This window comes from Festucalex cinctus, chromosome 10 (assembly GCF_051991245.1).
Source record: "Festucalex cinctus isolate MCC-2025b chromosome 10, RoL_Fcin_1.0, whole genome shotgun sequence".
In the NCBI taxonomy this organism is placed as follows: Eukaryota; Metazoa; Chordata; class Actinopteri; order Syngnathiformes; family Syngnathidae; genus Festucalex; species Festucalex cinctus.
Window position 1 is genome coordinate 10977718 of NC_135420.1, and position 21998 is coordinate 10999715.

General features: G+C 39.2%; 2 protein-coding genes across 8 annotated transcripts in view; one reads left to right on the forward strand and one right to left on the reverse strand.

Annotated features, from left to right (window-relative positions):
- gtpbp3 (GTP binding protein 3, mitochondrial) overlaps positions 1-18963 on the reverse strand; it is a 43083-nt gene extending 24120 nt beyond the window's left edge. For 4 of the 6 annotated variants that reach the window (XM_077534960.1, XM_077534961.1, XM_077534962.1 and 1 more), the window contains exons 1-10: positions 18713-18963; positions 18057-18325; positions 17409-17495; positions 16725-16807; positions 15624-15743; positions 11514-11586; positions 10473-10616; positions 7900-8065; positions 5603-5733; positions 5322-5508 (exon numbers count right to left, since the gene is read on the reverse strand). In XM_077534960.1, the coding sequence (XP_077391086.1) occupies positions 5322-5508; positions 5603-5733; positions 7900-8065; positions 10473-10616; positions 11514-11586; positions 15624-15743; positions 16725-16807; positions 17409-17495; positions 18057-18325; positions 18713-18768 (1316 nt within the window). In that variant the 5' untranslated portion in view covers positions 18769-18963. The remainder of the gene's footprint in view (positions 1-5321; positions 5509-5602; positions 5734-7899; positions 8066-10472; positions 10617-11513; positions 11587-15623; positions 15744-16724; positions 16808-17408; positions 17496-18056; positions 18326-18712) is intronic. The other 2 variants (XR_013285462.1, XM_077534964.1) reach the window with 2 other exon arrangements.
- A 2355-nt stretch (positions 18964-21318) lies between these two features.
- The window catches only part of ano8b (anoctamin 8b), a 55699-nt gene continuing 55019 nt past the window's right edge, over positions 21319-21998 (forward strand). The window contains exon 1 of one of the 2 annotated variants that reach the window (XM_077534955.1): positions 21319-21961. In XM_077534955.1, the coding sequence (XP_077391081.1) occupies positions 21775-21961 (187 nt within the window). In that variant the 5' untranslated portion in view covers positions 21319-21774. The remainder of the gene's footprint in view (positions 21962-21998) is intronic. The other variant, XM_077534953.1, reaches the window with a different exon arrangement.

Below are 21998 nucleotides of genomic sequence, written 5' to 3' on the forward strand. Positions count from 1 at the left end.
TCGCGCTAGGTGAAACGTACAACCGGGAATGCTTCGTTAAAGAGGAGTTTTCTAGCTCAAAATGTGATGCCCGGCCCCTGGGGGACTTCCTGTTGGGTTTAGCACATGGCACCAAGAGACTTTTTTGTACACTGTGGGCTGTTACATATGTCTACAATTTTTTGTAGCTCTAGCTACTTCGTACAACTGGGAATGCTTCATTAAGAGGGATTTTTTTCCTTTGCAAAAAGTGCATGCCACGACAACAGCGTGCGACGAAATAAAGAGCTTTCAATAACTTTTCATCCTCAACATCTTAAGATGAGTCACACCAAGTTTGAAGATGATCGGATAAACTCTGTAGGAGGAGTTCGTTAAAATATGACCCCTATGAAATGGCCCAAAAAATGGCAACACATTCCAAAGTAAATAAAAATGGCGGACATCCTGTTAGGTTTAGCATATGGTTCAAAAAGAGTTTTTTGTACCTCGAGGGCTGTTATATACCTCTACAAATTTTGGTAACTCTAGGTGAAACGTACAGCCGGGTATGCTTTGTTAAAGAGGAGTTTTTTAGCTTAAAATGTGATGCCCGGCCCCTGGGGGACTTCCTGTTGGGTTTAGCACAGGGCACCAAGAGACTTTTTTGTACATCTTGGGCTGTTACATATGTCTACAAATTTTCGTAGCTCTAGCTGCTTCGTACAACTGGCAATGCTCCTTTAAGGATATTTTTTTTCCTTTGCAAACAGTGCATGCCATGACAACAGCGTGCGACGAAATACAAAGCTTTCAATAACTTTTCATCTTCAACATCTTAAGATGAATCACACCAAGTTTGAAGATGATCGGATAAACACTGTAGGAGGAGTTCGTTAAAATAAGACCCCAATGAAATGGCCAAAAAAATGGCAACACGTTCCAAAATAAATCAAAATGGCGGACTTCCTGTGAGGTTTAGCATATGGTTCAAAAAGAGTTTTTTGTAGGTCATAGCCTGTTACATATGTGTACAAATTTTCGTAGCTCTAGATTAAACGTACAACCGGCAATGCTTCATGAAGTAAGAATTTTTAAACTCTAAATTTGATGCGTCGCCGACGTCATATAGTATATCAAAGTAAATAAAAATGGCGGACATCCTGTTAGGTTTAGCATATGGTTCAAAAAGAGTTTTTTGTACCTCGAGGGCTGTTATATACCTCTACAAATTTTGGTAACTCTAGGTGAAACGTACAGCCGGGTATGCTTTGTTAAAGAGGAGTTTTTTAGCTTAAAATGTGATGCCCGGCCCCTGGGGGACTTCCTGTTGGGTTTAGCACAGGGCACCAAGAGACTTTTTTGTACATCTTGGGCTGTTACATATGTCTACAAATTTTCGTAGCTCTAGCTGCTTCGTACAACTGGCAATGCTCCTTTAAGGATATTTTTTTTCCTTTGCAAACAGTGCATGCCATGACAACAGCGTGCGACGAAATACAAAGCTTTCAATAACTTTTCATCTTCAACATCTTAAGATGAATCACACCAAGTTTGAAGATGATCGGATAAACACTGTAGGAGGAGTTCGTTAAAATAAGACCCCAATGAAATGGCCAAAAAAATGGCAACACGTTCCAAAATAAATCAAAATGGCGGACTTCCTGTGAGGTTTAGCATATGGTTCAAAAAGAGTTTTTTGTAGGTCATAGCCTGTTACATATGTGTACAAATTTTCGTAGCTCTAGATTAAACGTACAACCGGCAATGCTTCATGAAGTAAGAATTTTTAAACTCTAAATTTGATGCGTCGCCGACGTCATATAGTATATCAAAAACTTTAGATTTTTTACAATGATGTTGTCCCAGGTGTTGAGATGGTCCATCCCAAGTTTGAAGTTAATCGGGTTAACCGTGTAGGAGAAGCGGGCAAAAGTATGACCCCTGTAAATGTGCAAAACTGGGCCAAAATTGGACAGTCAGATGATCATACCTCACTTTCTGTCTATTTTAGGGTACACACATCAAAGAGGTTTTTGTTCATCTGGATGTGCTACGGGTGCCACACAATTTTCGTCGCCATAGGACAATCGTAGCGGGACAGGGATCCGTTTAACCTATGTAGGTGGCGCTATGGAGCCATTTTTCTGTTATCATGTATGGCGACTTTAAAATATCAAATTTTTCGCCAGGCCTGATGTGCGTGTAAAGTTTGGTGAGTTTTCGTTCACGTTTAGCGTCTCAAAAATGCGATTGTTTGCGGAGAAGAATAATAATAAGAATAATAATAATAAGAAGAATTCCTACAAAAACAATAGGGCCTCGCAGCGGCACCGCCGCCGCCGCTGCTCGGGCCCTAATAAGAAGAATTCCTACAAAAACAATAGGGCCTCGCAGCGGCACCGGCCGCTGCTCGGGCCCTAACTAGAGCTGCGAGCAGCTATAAAGGGCCCTCGCAACCCGGGCCACGTTGGGGTACTTGCACGTCGGGGTACTGGCACGTTGGGGTACTGTCAAATAGGACAAGGACCATCTAAAATGTTTTTGACAAGCCTTGTGTGTGTAAAGTTTAATCAAAACGCAAAATATGGTGCGCAATTCCCAAAATAAATTCAAAATGGCGGACTTCCTTTTAGGTTTAGCATACGGCTACAGAATACTTTTTGTAGGTCTTAAGCTAATAGGTATGCCTCCCAGTTTTCACAAATCTAGGTCAAGTCATCTTTAGTTGTGTATCGCTTGAATCATACAATTGGAAATGCTCCATAAAAATGCATAGAGGGCGCTATTGAGCACAACGTTGGGTTACTTGCACGTCGGGGTACTGGCACGTTGGGGTACTGTTACATGGAACAAGGACCATTTAAAATGTTAGTTTTTTCCATGCCTTGTCTGTGCAAAGTTTCATGAAAAAGGCCAAAAATGATGTATAATTCCCAAAATAAAATCAAAATAGCGGTCTTCCTCTTTGGTTTGGCAAATGGCTACATAATACTTTTTTGTAGGTCTAGCAAAATCATACGATCGGAAATGCTTCGTAAAAATGTCTAGAGGGCGCTATTTATTGCAAATTGCACAATAAATCTCTGAAAATTCATGTTCATGACAAGTCTGATGTGTTTGCAAAGTTTCATGAGTTTTCATGTGTATAAAAAAAAAAAAAAAGCAGCACTTGACAAACAATGCATTGCTATGGCAACAGCGTGTTACAAAATAAAAAACTTTCGATTACTTTGCATCTTAAACATCTTAAGATGAAACACACCAAGTTTGAAGACAGTCGGATAAATTTTGTAGGAGGGGTTCGTTAAAATATGACCCCTGAAAAAGGCCACAAAAAATGGCAACAAATCCCATCATAAATCAAAATGGCAGACTTCCTGTTTGGTTTAGCACATGGTTCCAAGAGACTTTTTTTTGTACATCATGGGCTCTTATGTATGCCTGCAAATTATCATAGCGCTAGGTGAAACGTACAACCGGGAATGCTTCGTTAAAGAGGAGTTTTTTAGCTCAAAATGTGATGCCCGGCCCCTGGGGGACTTCCTGTTGGGTTTAGCACATGGCACCAAGAGACTTTTTTGTACATCCTGGGCTGTTACATATGTCTACAATTTTTCGTCGCTCTAGCTGCTTCGTACAACTGGGAATGCTTCATTAAGAAGGATTTTTTTCCTTTGCAAAAAGTGCATGCCACGACAACAGCGTGTGATGAAATAAAAAACTTTCAATAACTTTTCATTTTCAACATCTTAAGATGAATCACACCAAGTTTGAAGATGATCGGATAAACTCTGTAGGAGGAGTTTGTTAAAATATGACCCCTATGAAATGGCCAAAAAAAATGGCAACACATTCCAAAGTAAATCAAAATGGCGGACGCCCTGTTAGGTTTAGCATATGGTTCAAAAAGAGTTTTTTGTACCTCGAGGGCTGTTATATACCTCTACAAATGTTGGTAACTCTAGGTGAAACGTACAGCCGGGTATGCTTTGTTAAAGAGGAGTTTTTTAGCTCAAAATGTGATGCCCGGCCCCTGGGGGACTTCCTGTTGGGTTTAGCACAGGGCACCAAGAGACTTTTTTTGTACATCTTGGGCTGTTACATATGTCTACAAATTTTCGTAGCTCTAGCTGCTTCGTACAAATGGGAATGCTTCTTTAAGGATATTTTTTTTCCTTTAAAAACAGTGCATGCCATGACAACAGCGTGCGACGAAATACAAAGCTTTCAATAACTTTTCATCTTCAACATCTTAAGATGAATCACACCAAGTTTGAAGATGATCGGATAAACACTGTAGGAGGAGTTCGTTAAAATAAGACCCCAATGAAATGGCCAAAAAAATGGCAACACGTTCCAAAATAAATCAAAATGGTGGACTTCCTGTTAGGTTTAGCATATGGTTCAAAAAGAGTTTTTTGTAGGTCATAACCTGTTACATATGTGTACCAATTTTCGTAGCTCTAGATTAAACGTACAACCGGCAATGCTTCGTGAAGTAAGAATTTTTAAACTCTAAATTTGATGCGCCGCCGCCGTCATATAGTATATCAAAAACTTTTCATTTTTCACAATGATGTTGTCCCAGGTGTTGAGATGGTACATCCCAAGTTTGAAGTCAATCGGGTTAACCGTGTAGGAGAAGCGGGCAAAAGTATGACCCCTGTAAATGTGCAAAAATTGGCAAAAATTGGACATTTAAATACTCATACCTCACTTTCTGTCTATTTTAGGGTACACACTTCAAAGAGGTTTTTGTTCATTGGGATGTGCTACAGGTGCCACACAATTTTCATAGCCGTCGGACAATCGTAGCGGGACAGGGATCCGTTTAACCTATGTAGGGGGCGCTAAGGAGCCATTTTTCTGTTATCATGTATGGCGACTTTAAAATATCAAATTTTTCGCCAGGCCTGATGTGCGTGTAAAGTTTGGTGAGTTTTCGGTCACGTTTAGTGTCTCAAAAATGCGATTGTTTGCGGAGAAGAATAATAAGAATAAGAATAATAATAATAAGAAGAATTCCTACAAAAACAATAGGGCCTCGCAGCGGCACCGCCGCCGCCGCTGCTCGGGCCCTAATAAGAATTCCTTCAGGAACAATAGGGACCTCGCAGCGGTCGCTGCTCGGGCCCTAAAAAAACACGAGCTTGGAGCTGATTAATTTCTTTGATCTGTCCTTGAGTAGCATGCCACTTTTGATTGGTGAGCTTGGCAGAAGAGTAAGAGATGCCATGACTGTATATCTATCTGTGAATTGTTGTTTCTTAATTATAATTCATTTTTATTTTTATTAGGAAGCAACTTAGCTGAAACTAAGACAAACACAGAAGAAATTATAGTAAACCTTGCTGACTCACAAAGTTTTGACTCTGCTGTGCAATGTTGTGAGGAAGTCTTCAAGTCCCTCATTAGTGTGACACGACATCACACAAACAGGAGGAAGCCAAGAGATACACCCAAACTTCATTTTCAGCATTTGTCGCTGCTCCTCAGGCAGCAAGTCCACCTTATTCAGGACCAGAAGGAACCTGTTAGATGCTAATGCTGTGATTAAAAAAAATACATGTAATCATTTTTACAAAATACATAATGACTTGAACTTGTCATCTGGTGTGGAGAACATCATCTAGGTAGGTACCTGTATGGTTCTGCTCCTCAATGAGGAGGACATTTCTGAGGTAGTCCTGAAGGAAATCTTGAGCTTGCTTGATTTCAGTTGGGAGATGAGAACAGTCCACAACCACCAAAGTCAAATCTGCTTGCTCAACTCTAGAGAAAAGAAATACATCAATAATTCAACATTTTAAGATGAAATGGATTGCTATATCAACAGCCTGTACAGGCTGAGATGCAGGCTACAAAACAGTCACCAGTCAATCAAAGAACATCAGAAGTAATACAGTACATAATTAATATAACTCAAGTATTTTCCAGAAATTCCATCACTGGTAGAAAACCCGGCTTTTTAAACCTGACTTGTTTTCGGTTGAAAAAACTTACAGGACGCTCTCAGTCCCACACAGATGAACATTTATTGACTGTCAATAAGTGCCTTGAGGTCACATGGTTCATTCATATTTCATATCAATCAGTAATTTCCATTGGGGAAAAAAAAACATAGGAAGTGGAACTATATCATGTTGCTACGTTTAGCAATGGCCAGCACGAACTTTGGAACACATCCATCCCATGAGAGGAGCAAGTAGCTGCAGCGGATGCTTGTACTTACCACCTCCTTCCTGTAGTGACCCAGGTCACAAGTGTCTGACCTGCTTCATGCACACAAACTTCTCTATACAACACACACTGCACACCCTTCCTAAATAGCAGCTCACCATTTGAACATACTTAAAAATTGCACTGAACAAGACAGATACACCTAAACTCCCAAGAACACAAAATACCGAAAAGTACCGCATTTTCCACACTATAAGGCGCACCTCATTATAAGGCGCACCTTCAATAAATGACATATTTTAAAACTTTTTCCATATATAAGGCGCTACAGTAGAGGCTGGGGATACGTTATGCATCCATTAGATGGTGCTGCGCTAAAGAAAATGTCAACAACAGTCAGATAGGTCAGTCAAACTTTATTAATAGATTACAAACCAGCTTTCTGACAACTCAATTCACTCCCAAAATGAATAAACAGCTGTTTTATTATTTTCTCTGAGGTAAAGTATTACTATGAGCAAGCGATCCAAGATGGCAGGATCTTCTGCGCATGCCCGTGACCGATCATGCAGGGTCACCGATAGCGTCTTGACAGCGAGACCTGTGGCGGCTCAATATTGATCCATATATAAGGCGCACTGGGTTATAAGGCGCATGGTCAGCTTTTGAAAAAATTGAAGGCTTTTAGGTGCGTCTTATAGTCGTGAAAATACGGTACTTCGTATCTGTCTTTTCTTGCCAAGCATTTCACAACTGGCAACCTGATTATGACTGAGCATGTGACTAATAAACATGAAACAAGGATTTTTGTTGTTGTTCTTCATCATCAGGTTTATAGGCAAAAAAAAAAAAAGAGCAGCCCTGACTCTACAGAGGTTACAGTATAAGTTACACGCTAATGTAATCTTACACATTCTTACAAATAATAATGGTGTGTTATTTATCAGCTAATATATTGGCAGTAAAATCAAGTAGAGCAGAGCTGAATTGGAATATTTACAAAAGTGATGAAAACATATTTTATGGTAAATTATTTAAAGCACTGCGATTGGTTGGCAACCAGTTCAGGGTGTCCCCCGCCTACTGCCCAGAGCCAGAGATAGGCGCCAGTTCCCCTCGCGACCCTTGTGAGGAATAAGCAGTCAAGAAAATGGATGGTGGATGGAATTAAATAAAGGCATACTGTGGACATGGACTGGGCCAGCCTGTGAATAGTAAAAATCGGCAAATTATAATTGTATTGAGATTTTTTTTTAAACCACCATGGATTATTTAAAGCAGCATACAATTGGATTTCATGTTAAAATAATCATTGATTATTATTATTACCGTAATCTATGATCAAAAATATCACATCATGCCTCCATTTGTCTGCCTGTCTATCTAGTCGCCTCTTAGTACAGGACAAAGCAGTGATGACGGGTTTGACAAGCACTATATTTTCCAGCGTAAACAGGGGATGTGGCTGTCAGTAAACGTCTCTCAATATGTCCCATTTTCAACATCACGGATGAGGTGTTGTAAATACATCAAGGAAAGGTACCTCTTCATCATGAAACCTCCTGGGAGTGTTTTTCCATGTATTTATATCCACTGAGGAGCAATAACACATTCTGTTGGTTACAAAGGCTTTAGTATAGGTTGATGACTTATTTCTTCCTTCCTTTGTTTTTAAACACAGCGGTCACACAGCTAATGCATGTCACCAAATATGGGCAAAAGGCCATTATGTGAACTGTAATGTAAACACCGTAGTACCTTTCACGAGCTCGCCGGACCCCCTCTCTCTCCACCAGGTCCCCACTGTCTCTGAGGCCTGCTGTGTCACTCAAGAGAACAGGAAAACCACCAATGTCTAGAGCCGTCTCCACCACATCTCTGGTGGTTCCGGCAATGGGCGACACAATTGCTGCAGGTCTCTGGCCTGGATTTGAAGATGTCAGAATAAAGAACAAGGCATTTATAATTGATCATAATCATTTTTCAGAGTTGTAACAGATGGAAACCCCCCAGAAAGACACAATTCTAAATTCATTTGATGAGGATGATAAGATTTATTTTCAAATGTTTGTTCTTATCAAAATGATTTATGTCTGATATATTAAAAGGCTATAATACTTGAAAATTAAGGTTGCTCAATTGTGCCATATTATGTAGTAGTCAACGCACACCTGTTGAATGAATTTTGCTTTAATAGCAGTATGCAGATTATTAGGTTTATGGGCATGCCACATCTTGACTTGCATTTCATGTGTTTAACTAGATCCTGTCGCAGCTTCTTTTGTCTAGAGTTTGCTGCACTTGATGTTTCAGGTTCAGTGACAATCAGTGTAAATAATGTGTGTGTATACAGTAAATAAATTAGATACAGTATACACATATACACACTTTTATTTTTAATACAAAAACACTTTCATCGCTAATGACTGTGTCCATCAAAAGCAAACTATAACATCTTTTGACAAATGCAGCTATTATTCCAATAGGAAGTTGTGGGGAGACTGTAAAAGTCACCACTCAGGACAGTTTATGTTATTCTAAATGATTTCAGGATACAATATTATGCCAAACAAATGCATCCTTAGTCTATAAACGACACGTGTTTGATTATCTTGACACAACATGGGAAATGACATGACCATACGAGCCTGGAAAAGAGAAGAATCAACTTACCGGTAAATGAATTTACACTATGTTATATATATATATATATATATATATATATATATATATATATATATATATATATATATATATATATATATATATATATATATATATATATATATATATTAGGGGTGTGAATTGCCTCGTACCTGACGATTCGATTCGTATCACGATTCACAGGTCACGATTCGATTCGATACCGATTAATCCCGATACGAATTTATAAGTCGATTGTTGCGATTTTTTTTCATTCAAATTTAGAAAATACTAATCAGTAAGCTTGTAGAGTGTAAGATTTATATGAAAATGTATTATTTATTTATCTGAAATTTCAGTCTTATAGAGGTTGTAATCTGTTTCATGTTTAAACAGCATTAAAATAAAATATTAAGGCTTAATGTTCCGTTCATATAACATTCTTCCATGCTTAAGGTGTGAATCCTAAAAAAAAAAGAAAAAAAGAAAAAAAAAAAGAAAAAAAAAAATCGATTTTGCCTATTATTGAATCGATTCGAGAATCGCGCGATGTAGTATCGCGATATATCGCCGAATCGATTTTTTTTAACACCCCTAATATATATATATATATATATAATATATATATATATATAATATATATATATATATATATATATATATATATATATATATATATATATATATATATATATATATATATATATATATATATATATATATATATATATATATATTAGGGGTGTTAAAAAAAATCGATTCGGCGATATATCGCGATACTACATCGCGCGATTCTCGAATCGGTTCAATAATCAGCAGAATCGATTTTTTTTTTTTTTTTTTTTTTTTTTTTTTTTTTTTTTTTTTTTGGTAGAATGTTATATGAACGGCACATTAAGCCTTAATATTTTTATTTTAATGCTGTTCAAATGTGAAACAGATTGCAAACTGTTTGTGTACAGTGGCTCACGGTTATAAGCCTCAAGTTTTAGATAAATATATTCATACAAATCTTACAGTGTACATATACAAATTTACTGATAGTATTTTCTAAATTTGAATGGAAAAAAATCGCAACAATCGACTTATAAATTCGTATCGGGATTAATCGGTATCGAATCGTGACCATTCGTATCGGGATTAATCGGTATCGAATCGAATCGTGACCTGTGAATCGTGATACGAATCGAATCGTCAGGTACTAGGCAATTCACACCCCTAATATATATATATATATATAGATAAATATATATATATATATATATATATATATATATATATATATATATATAGTATGAATTTATGTTTTAACTAAATTATGGATTCCTGTAGATAAATCTACCAATCATGGCAGCATGACTAAACGATAACACTAAAATATTGGGAAATTCAACATTTTTAGCCGACAAATTATAAGCAAACTATAAAATGACATTTCTTTGAACTGCGTATTATTGTCTAAGGTATTTTAAGTCCAATTACATATCATGACTACAACAAGTATATTCTCCTTATTCTATCTACACCAGCTAAAAAGAGCATTTATTCCCATCTAGGACTAAGGGCCCCAGGTTTGGGGTCCCCTAAAGAGCCTGAAACTAATACTGCAGCCAAAAGGTTCTTGTAATGTAGTCTAAATGTATTTAAAATAATTCTCTTGTTTGCTATAGAGTCCATGGTTGTCTTACAGAGCGTGTTGAGGAGGCTGCTTTTCCCTGCGTTTGTAGCTCCCGCGATGACCACCTGCACACCGCTACGTAGCCGCTCGCCCCTCCTCTCATCCCTGAGGTGTTGCACCATCTCGGTTTGCAGATCACGCACCATCCCATCCACTGCAAACACAGGAATGGGACATGACGTAGGTTTGGTGCTCAAGTTCACCTTCTTGTCTTTGTTAAGAGAATTTCTGTGCTTTGAAGGAAAGACTTCCGCTGTCTGACACTATTTGTCTAGACAAAACTGGGTCAAGGTCTCGCTTTTTTTCAAATATGATAAAAGTTAAAATGCCTAACTAAAGCACTTTAAATGATCACGATTCTGCAGATTATTACAATATCAGAATATTGCTTCAACCTAAACTATAGTTAAATATGTACAGTACATTTCGTCCACATCCGTTGGGGCATATTTGCGTGTGGCAGAGGAAGGACAATGTGCCGGCTAGTCTTGCTATATTTTTAAACACGAGTCTATTATTTGCACCTCTGAGGCATGAGCTCACATTCCGTGCCACCAAAGCAAACAACAGTTCCCAGGCTATATTGTGTACAAACTTAACAACTTCTGAGGGCTCGAAAAAGTTCTGCCAATGCCAGACAGCAGGCGACAAACTCTAGGGAGGCATTCCTCACACACAGACGGGCTCACATGGGAAACCAGTCTAGAAATAGAGAGAGAGAAAGCGGTGGTAATGCTGACAGTACTATTCCTGAGCCACTGAGCACAGTGGTAGGTTGGCTTTGAAGACGTGAAAAGTGATTCCACTGTCCCACTGCTCTCTCTTCATACTTCCTAAAAGGAAACTAGTTTTTGAACAGTTTGATGTCTATGGCTTCTCCCTGCGGTGCAACAGAAGCACACGATGGTCAGTTAATTATCCAAACAGGAAAGCCAGGCTGACTCTCTCTCCTTTGGGAGTAACGGACCCCTGGCACCCCTGCACATTCCTCTGAAGGCCTGGGGAGGACTGTCCTGTCCTGTTTTTTTCAACAAGAGTATGCATACTGTACCTTGGGTTAAGACGCCATCCTCGATAAGTTCATCTTCACTGAAGTCTATGAAGGCCTCCACATGGGCAAGAGACTGAGACAGAAGAGGAGACAAGCATTACTAAACATCTGTTGAACTCTCCCGCCTTACAGGAGAGCTTGAACATGGTCAAGTCTGTCCTGAATCTTTCCTAAATCGAAATAAAGAGCAGTGAGTGCTATAATTAATAAATGTTATCCATTCATCCATCCATCCATCCATCCATCCATTTTCTCAACCGCTTGCTCCTCATGAGGGTCGCGGGGGTGCTGAAGCCTATCCCAGCTGGCTTCGGGCAGTAGGCGGGGTACACCCTGTGAACTGCTTGCCAGCCAATCGCAGGGCACACAGAGACGAAACACCATCGACAAACACAAGCACACCTAGGGACAATTCAGAGCGCCCAATCAGCCTGCCATACATGTCTTTGGAATGCGGGAGGAGACCGGAGTACCCGGAGAAGACCCACGCAGGCACGGAGAGAACATGCAAATTCCACCCAGGAAGGCCGGAGCCTGGACTCGATCTTGCGTCCTCAGTACTGGGAGGCGGATGTGCTAACCACTCAGTCACCATGCCGCCGCCCATAGATGTCATCAAATGAATTAAACGACCAATTCCAATGAAGTCAAAAATGCAAATGCAAATGTAAAATGCAAATTAAACATAGAATACATTGATTTGCAAATCCTTTTCCACCTACATGTCATATTGTTATGTTCTGTATTTTGACCTGCACAGTTCGTCACTACATCTACAAGTGCTAGCTAAAATTCTACCACACAAAGCAAAAGCCATATATCAACAACAGTCAAACACCAACATGGAAAAATGTCTTGTGGTCTAATGAATCCATATGTCAAATTGTTTTTGGAGATCACAGGTGTTGTGTTCGCTGGCCAACAAGGAAAGGGACCATCCGGATTATTGTCAGCGCACAGTTCAAATGCCAGTGCTCCAGCATTATATAAATAAAGATGACTTGACTGTGATGGGTTCAATTTTGTGAATGCAACAACAAAGATTATTCTTATCTTTCTCTTCTAAAAAAAAATCTGTCCCCCCCAAAAAAAATGTTCAGTTTTGATAGAACATATTCTAACAAAATGTTTTTAATACAGTATTAGTTAAATTTGTAGTGGTTTACACTACACTGCCAATACATTTTACTTTAAATGGCAAATGGTAATTCATTCATGTAGTGCTTTTCAGAAATGGGCATTGTCATTGACTGGAATTGATGATTAATGGAAGTGCCCACCTTTTGGCATATGCTTCAGCAATTTCAGCAAATGCTTGATAATGCGAAGCCTCACATAAATACACGGATTGAGAAGGACCATATGTACTCACCACGATCGACAGAAGTAATCCTGTTTCACTCGGTGTTCAGTCTGTGCATTTTTTCAAGGCTTAACATTGTCAAGCATTTGCTGAAAGTGCTGAAGCACACGCCAAAAGGTGGGCACTTCCATTAATCATCAATTCCAATCAATTTCACGGCCCTCAAAGCGCTTTTACAGTACACTCATTCACCTATTGGTGAGGCAGCATCAGGGGCTACTGGGGGTTCAGTATGGCATGGGATAGAACCCACAATCTCTGGGTTGGGAGACGACCACCCTCTACCACTGAGCCACGCTGCCCCTTATATAGCTCAATGAGGATGTTAAATAAACATCTGAACCAAATATCAGCATAAGAGAATGTTCACATACTATCATACTCTTGTATTAGATTCCAATAATAGCTAAACACCACTACAAAGAATGGTATAAAAAAAAAAAAAAAAAAAAAAAAAGTCAATACAGTAATCATCCAAATACTGTTGGTGTTCTACTAGGGTAAAAAAAAAAAAAAAAAAATCAACAGTAATCAGTGTCTGACATTTACATAGCATGAAGTTGATTCATAATGGAAACCAAAACATAAAGTTGAACAGCTTCCAAAGTGTTTTGGAAGCTGAATCCAGCTGAAGGAAAGCCTCTGTACTTCCACCACACCACAAATCAGTATCATGATTGACATTGCGGAACACACACAATAGTAGTATAGCTGAAGAAAAACAGGAAGCCTCAGATTCTCATACTCCGATCCAAGCACACATGCGATAATGGTTTAAAAAAAAAAAAAAAAAAAAAGTTGCATTGTTTTTTTTCAACAGTTTCACGCAAAGCTTCACAGTTCAAACAAAACGTGTTATTCTATCTTACTATATCATTCTCACATTCCCAGAGGTTTGAGCCTAAAATAAAGATGCTATTAAGAAACCTAAAGAAAAACATCTCAGGAAGTTTCTCAAGGAAGAACACCTGGAATAGTTGCTCCCTTCTGGGGCAACACGGGAGCACTTGGCTGGTGTCCATAAAGTTCCTCTATATGGATAGAGTGGCTTCACACAAATGAAGTCACATGATGTGAAAAGATAAGTGTGTTTCTCAGAAGTAGTTTTGAACCGGCCAAACATCTGTCAGCATGGTCCATCAGCATTGGGGGCCCAACTGAAGGCTCACACACACAGAATTACTTTCACAACACTGAGAAATTAGTACATAGTAGACCAAAACTCTCAGGATACTCAATTAGGTTAAACTGCTTGTTTTCACAAATATCTCATCAGTTAATCACATGGTAGCAACTCAAAGCAGTGGCACGACTTGCTGAAGATTTCACTTGAGCACCAGAACGGCAGAAAATTTTTATTTCATTTTTTTTTTTTTTTTATGTATTAAAGGAGACAGATTTAATTTTGTCCACAATTTAAACCAGTTCCCTAGTGTTTTACATTTTTTTTTACGATTGCATAAACACTCAAAAACAACAGAATTACACAATTATCAACACAAGGAGCAAAACTTTCGACCAGATTTTCACCACCATAACATTGGCTTCTACCCATCAGCCCTTCTTTCGGATGTCAATGTTGCAATTGATGTGATGTGATCGATGGAAAAAATGAATAAACAAACAAACAATTATAGTTACACTATACTATGCATGGTTGTGCTAATTGTGTGTAGTGTTTTTAAAACCCGAACCCTGATTTGTATTTCGTGCTTAAGCAATCGAAAAAAAAACTAAGAATTACATTACATTTAACATCCCCTCGCATGCAGAAGACACCATCAAACACAAATACAATGTCTACCTTGATGTAGAGGCAATGACATGTCCTGTAAATTAGCCAAATTATGACAACCCCCATACACATATGATTGGAAATAGGAACATAATTAAGTATTTACTTGGTAATGTAATTTCAGACACACACTCGATGGTTGGGAAACCAATTCAGATACCCAAGACTTTTTTCAAGCAATTAAAAAAAATAAAAATCTATCTTCCATAATAAGACCCCTATAATTATACTTATCACCAGACAAGAGTGTTGATCGAGTGAAATTTTCACACATAATCATCTAGTTTACAAATGATGTCATAAAAGAGAAATGTCCATGGAAGCAGCAGCTCATTGTGTGATAACAAATGCCAAAGGGGGATGACCAGAATGGTTTGAGGTGATATAAGGTTAACTAACTCAAGTCCCAACTGAGGAAGCTGTCTGACATGAAAAGTTTCCATTGTTGCTGTTCCATTCAGATGGCTCAGGCTCAGGATTTAGCAAAAACAACAGAAATGTGGATCCTGACTTGGACAAGCAGTTCCGGCTGGTGGTAAAATTTTGTGGGTTATATTTTGTATTTTACTGATCACATTCATCCTTTTGTGAACACAGTGAAGGATACCATGTTTGTTGTGATGGCTACTTCGACAAGTATAATGCATCAAGCAACCAAACTTAAACTGCCTCAAAAATCATTTCACTATACTCAAAGGACTCCATTGTCACCTGTTCTCTGTCCAGAAGAATTCATGTCAAAAGTGTGGAACCAGCAAATCTACATCAAATGAGTGACGTCAGCATGGGAAAAAAAACAGAGAGGGAAGCCAGCACTTTGTTGCCATGAAGAATAAAGGCATAACAGTCCCAAATATTTACAAGGTATACAATAAAGTGACTGGTGAAAGCATGTCTAACACAGACTACGCAATAGAGATTGGAGAAGATGAGGTGGGTAAATCCAACGTACCCGTTTCAGGTTGTGACTCCAGCCGTGATAGAGACGGCCAAGCTCTCCTGACATTTGCCTTAGCGCCTGTCTTCTCTGGGCTTCAGTCTCAGCATGGATAAGATCCCCGAGGCCCTCCACCTTCAAGAAGCATTACATCTGACAGTGAATCATTAAAAATAGACATCCGCACTGTCAAACACAATCTTTGTCGTCATCAATGCTTACTGTAGGCAGTGTACCATAGATGACTGAATGTTTCTCAGGCATGATGCATGATGCTCTTTACTGTATTTGCATTTTGCCAAGATGAAATGATAATTTCATTGCTGTGGTTTAACGGCTTTAGACATTGAACACTGTACAGTTGTACTGGAATGTGACATTGTAGTTATGCAGTAAGTAGATAGCATAAGAGGATGTCACATTGAACGCTGCTTTTACAGCATTCGAGATGACCAAAAAGAAAAAGAAAAAAAACAACCAACACACACTTCTATGGGATGATGAGGTAAATGCTTGGTACTGAGATGCCTTGTGTGTTGTTATGCTAAGACCCTGTATTTGTATATGATTATGAAGATAATTGCTGAAAATGTGCAAATACTGAGCATTGTGTAGTACTCAATTGTGGGGATATATAGCCACGTTAAATTGTTTTTCATCATTTCAGTTTTCCTTATTTTTGGCCATGATTAGAATGGCACCAAGTGATGCACTTTGGGGCCTGAGTGAGTGTGAGTTGCCCCTCAACCACACTTCACACACAGCCAGCGTGAGGGCCGGTGCTTAGGGCTGGTGTGGTTTAAATACATTTAAACCACAGGGTATGAGAGCGTGAAAAACAAATTGATTTTGCAGTTTTGTACCTCATTTCATAACCTGGTGATCTTTTGTAATTATTCAAATTGGCAGGGTTAACATTGATCTCTATTTGTCAATTTAGAAGACATTTATTATCACTTGATAGAAAATGACATGAACTGCAGAAAACATACATTGTGACAAAAAGACAAACTGGGCTGGATATGAGTCCTCCTTGGAATAAGCTCAATGGTCTTGAGGGACTGTAAAATACCCCCCCAAAATATGCCCTAAAATGATTTGCTGTATTCCTCCTACCTCTGTCAGGTCAAGTTTCCCTGCTTGAAAGGCTCTTCGCGTGAACTCCCCAGACTCAGCAGGCCTCATGCCAGGCACACTTCCTGAGAAACAAACACATAACCAACACAGCATGCAAACATGATAAAAAAAAAAATGAATGTATGCACTTTGCGCACAATACACACACACATGCACACGCATAAAACAATGACAATAACAAAATGCAGTGTCATGGGTCAAGTTGGATTTGTTTTGTTTTAAGTTTCCGCAATTACTATAACTACAATCAAAGAAGACCAAAACTGTCCAACTAAAACTATGGCCTTTAAATACTGCAAAAATATTACATATTGCATTTTTTCTCAACTTCCAATTTGTTTCCTTTGTTTAAAACGATGTGAAAACATAGCACCTTGTAAAACGCACAGCCATGTCAGTTTTTTTTTTTTTTTTAATCATTCTGTCTACAGACCATCCATCAAGTTGATGCAACATTGCTCTCTAAAGGCACAAAGAAGTAAGTGCAACCAAACAGTTCCTTTTTTTCTGCTTTTCTTGTCAAGCTTGAGGATGCAATGCAACATGACTGTACAATATCATATGGTTAATTGTGTGTACTGTGTATGTTGTGGTACAACAATGCATCAATGTATTCAAATTCTACAAAAAAACAAACAAAAAAAAGTGCAAATAGAGAGCTACCGAGAGCCTGAAGGACAGCAGTAGTAACAGCAGGACCTCCGTGGATGTGGAACTCAACACTGTCCTCTCCTGTGAAACTGTGAGGAGCTGGTAACATAAAAAAAAGACACAATAGTCAGAGACTAACTATAAATGACTTATTCGTCAGATGATTTTGGAAATATGAAAGAGCAACATTCACCCATTCATTTTCTTTGACACTTTTCCTCATTGGGGTCACAAATCATGGAGCTGAAACATAAGCTAGCTGACTTTGGGCAAGAGACGAACTACACCCTGGACTGGTCGCCAGCCATCACGGGGCACAAATAAACAAACAATCATTGACACCTAGTATGGATAATTTACACAGTCTTCTATTAATCAAGCATGCATTTGGGACGTGAATAGAGCCCATAGGTGTGAATGTGAACGTGAATTATTTGTCAGTATGCGCCCTGTGATTGACTGGCGACAGCCGACCAGTCCAGGGTGTACAACAACTGTCGCCCAAAATCAGATGGTATAGGCATGACCCAAATGAGGCCAAGCGGCAGCACTATAGAAAATGAAGGGATATATCATATTTGATAGCATTTGTAAAAAAGGAGAACTCATACAATGAGGAATCAAAATCAAATGTGTGAGTAACACAAGTGTTTTAAACACCTGGGAACCAAAGGACAAGCCCACGGTCCAGCACCTCTTTTGACTGGGGATGTGTGATGCTCCTTAACAATGCACTGCGAGGAACAGGCAGTTTACGTGTGAGGCCCGCCATACACCTGAGGGCTGAAGCGGATGCAGGGCCACTGATTCGTACCACTGCAACCCCACACTTGCCATGGCCTGATGATAATGCAAAGATAGTTTCAGCATCAATCAAAGCAGGAGGGACTCCATCGAAGGAGCTCAGGTGCCTGAAGAATGGAGTCCATCTGATATATAGGGATAATAGATACACTGTATTGTGATTCATTCCATAAGATAAATGCGAGACCTAAAATATTATTAATATTACATTTAGATGATTAAAATGTCAATAAACACGTTACAATTAAGTTGGGGAGGACTAAATGGCTGGTAAACTGTACCAGTAACTATTTAAATTTTACTTCACTTTAATTCAAAGGAAAGAAAAATAAATAAAATTACTTTATTTGTAACACTCACAAGCACTTGAAAGTTTATAGTTATGTGTTACTTTTTTTCTAAGTTTGCAGGACGGAAGAAAAAAAATAAACATCACGATATGTTGTCATAGCATATTTTAGCTTCTTCCTGTGAACAGTCAACAAACGAAAAGCGTGGTATGAACTACAAACCTTGTCTTAAAGATGAGCGTAGCTGTCCTTACTCCGTGATGGGCAGAGGATAGCATCGTGATTTTTACAGTAACACAGAGCAGTTACTTTCCGATTGCCGTAGAATTTATTCCATGATTGTGAAACTATGGCGGTACATTTCCTTTAAAAAGGGGACGTCCACGAAAAGTCAAATATCTACAAATGTCATGTATGGAAATGACAAACTCTATGCTCATTTTCACCCATTATGTTTACACAACCATAGTGAGGACTCCAGCTTCCTTGCTGATTTTGATTGGTTAATTTCCTTGGATAGTGGCAGTCATGAAGTTCCATTCGTTTAAAAACCTGTCAATTTTCAAACGTCCCGCCTACTGTACGTCTTTAAATTCATTCCGTACTACTCGAGGATCGTGCGAGCTTTGAGCCGAGGATTAATGTCGTCACAGGCGGTCATCTTGGGACAGTGCTGCTGCGGAATTTCTCAACCAATTTTCATTTTTATTGTTAGATATGACACAAGAGATGGCATAAACAACGATTTTTGTTTTGTTTTTGCGATTAAAAATCCAGCCTGAATCATAGCCACCGACTACAGCAAGCGCATCCGAAAGTCCACTGTCCTAAGATGGCCGACGAGTGACGACCACGCCGACTGCCTCTTGAGCCATCTGTAATATCTATCTATCTATCTATCTATCTATCTATCTATCTCTCTCTCTCTCTCTCTCTCTCTCTCTCTCTCTCTCTCTCTCTCTCTCTCTCTCTCTCTCTCTCTCTCTCTCTCTCTCTCTCTATATATATATATATATATATATATATATATATATATATATATATATATATATATATATATATATATATATATATATATATATACGTGTGATCTTATTCTTTATTATTTTATTTTATTAATCTATGGTCTAGTGAATATGGTATACGTTTGTAGTCACGTGTTAATTTTCCGGTGGGGCGGTGGGGGAACCTGCATAGACCAGCACTAATGCTCACGATCCAGCTATTTTTGACGTTTTTGTGCTAATTTTGTGGGTGTCGCCTGATGCCGGCAGGTCAACAGAAGCTTGCTGGTTACAACCCGCACCAAAAACACAACAAAAAAGGTTTTGTTTTGTTTTGTTTTGTTTACTAGGTGCTTCCATCCATTGTACTACTATCAATTTAGAACTAAATGTTTTGTGCAAAGACACTTACAAAATTATAGTTCTCATTTATCTTTCATTGTATTAATTTAAATTTTATATATCATAAGTACTGTACTCATGGTATTGGTACTTGGTATCAATGAGTACTTGAATGAATACTCTTCTTGTTATCGTTGAATGAATACTCTTCCTGTCATCATTATCGGTCTGGGAACAAAAAAGTGGTATTGAACAGTTGACAGTTGAAAAAAAAAAAGTCACATGGCTGTATTATAAAACACAGCATCCGGGGAATACACTGTGTTCACACCAAAGATACACAACCTAAGATCCAGAAGCAATTTTCCTCTGGGATCTCAAAATCATTTATAGCCAGCCGTCCTTTGTGTGTAAGTATGACAGCTGTTACTCAACAGCATTGAAGTGGACAAACATCCTCGTCTTCAACCACGATTATGTTACACAAACATTAGAATAGAACATAGCATAACATCAGCTGACTGCCACGTAACCCTCAATACTGTTTGCTTTGAAGCATAGTATGTTTACATAAGGTGTTAACTTGTCGAGTTTTAAGTTGTTAGGCTGTTTGAACATACATGACAACACACTCCATCACATATCATAAACAGGTATTTTAAGTTTATACAAAAATAATACTAAAAACAATGTTTATCTTTATTCATTTAATTGTAAGGGGTCATGAAAAGAACACATTAAACTCAGTAGAGAATAGATGCTCTGTGCGCAATATTACATCATTGTAGTTAACTTAGATGCAGTCCCTGTGACCTGCAGTAAAACAGAAAATTAAGAATAGAAAAGAGAAGTTAACAGAAATTAGGAATGGTAGACTGTATACACATTTAATGTTCCCTCACTTCGTGGGTGATACGTATACGTTCCCTTGCGAAAGGTGAATTTCCGCAAAGTATAGCCTCTAAAGGCCACATAACATGTAGGATGTTATATCGGCCCATCAGCACGGCGAATGCTTCCACATTCTCAGTAAGTAATTTATGAAACAAAGCCTCGACAAAATACACGGACCGAGAGTCTACTCAGTCCGTGTATTTTGTCGAGACTTCGCCTCACAAAGTACTCGCCGAAAATACGGAAACACCATCAATGACGGGCCGATTTAACAACTGTTTTCAATTGTAACCCAAAATCTCTTTTGAAGAGAGCATTGTAAGCATGTTATCCTCTGTGAGTGAAAATGAATTAATGGACCCAAACTCCTTTTGTCTGTCAGTGTTTCCCACTGATAAGCAAGGAGGAAAGGAGGATGAGGAAAATGGCGCTGACTTGCCTCTCAAATTGGAAAAGTATGTGCAAGGCGGAGTTAATCTACTGTATAACTTTGTGGAGTTGATCTAATTATTGATCTAAAGTAAAATAACACATAATGGACACCATTTAACTCCAAAAAGATAAAAATTTTACTGTGGGCGTTTAATTGAACTCCCACAATTTTACTGCAATTTTAACTCTCCATTTTTTTAATTTTATTTATATTTATTTATTTATTTATTTTTGCTGTGTAACGTAAGTAAGTCCATGACCTTTGATTTCTCATTGGGAGCTAATGCCCATTTTCTCCACATTAGACTAACGTGGTCCTCAAGGTGTGTGTGGCCCAGCCCCCTGTGGCCTCCTCCCCTCCCCCAGCTTCTTTTGTCCCGCCCCTGTAGTCATCGCGGGGTCGCTCTCCATCGAACCACGCATCCTTTTCCACAGTCAAGTCCCACCGCTGCACCATCCCAGGCATCCTTCACATCACTTTCACACTCTTCGAACCTCTAAACTCCACCGCCGCGCCGTTCTCATGCTCTGCCCTCACCCTGCGATGCGACAACCCTGCTCGAGCGCCAGGAGAATCCCAACAGCACGCGTCGCTCCTCGCGGATAGAGAGCATGCCCGACGCGGGGACGCAAGGCGCCGCAGCGTCGGTGGCGGCCGCTGCTGGCGTCGGCGGTGGTGCGACAGCGGCCGGCGACGGACCCGAGAGCGGCCGTCACCGTCACCGAACGCAGCAGGCAGATGCAGAGAGGCCGGAGACGGCCGCTAACCCACCGCAAAGCTCCAGCTCTGGTGTATTGGGTGAGTGTGGCCGGCCGGGACGATGGGAGTGTTGCGG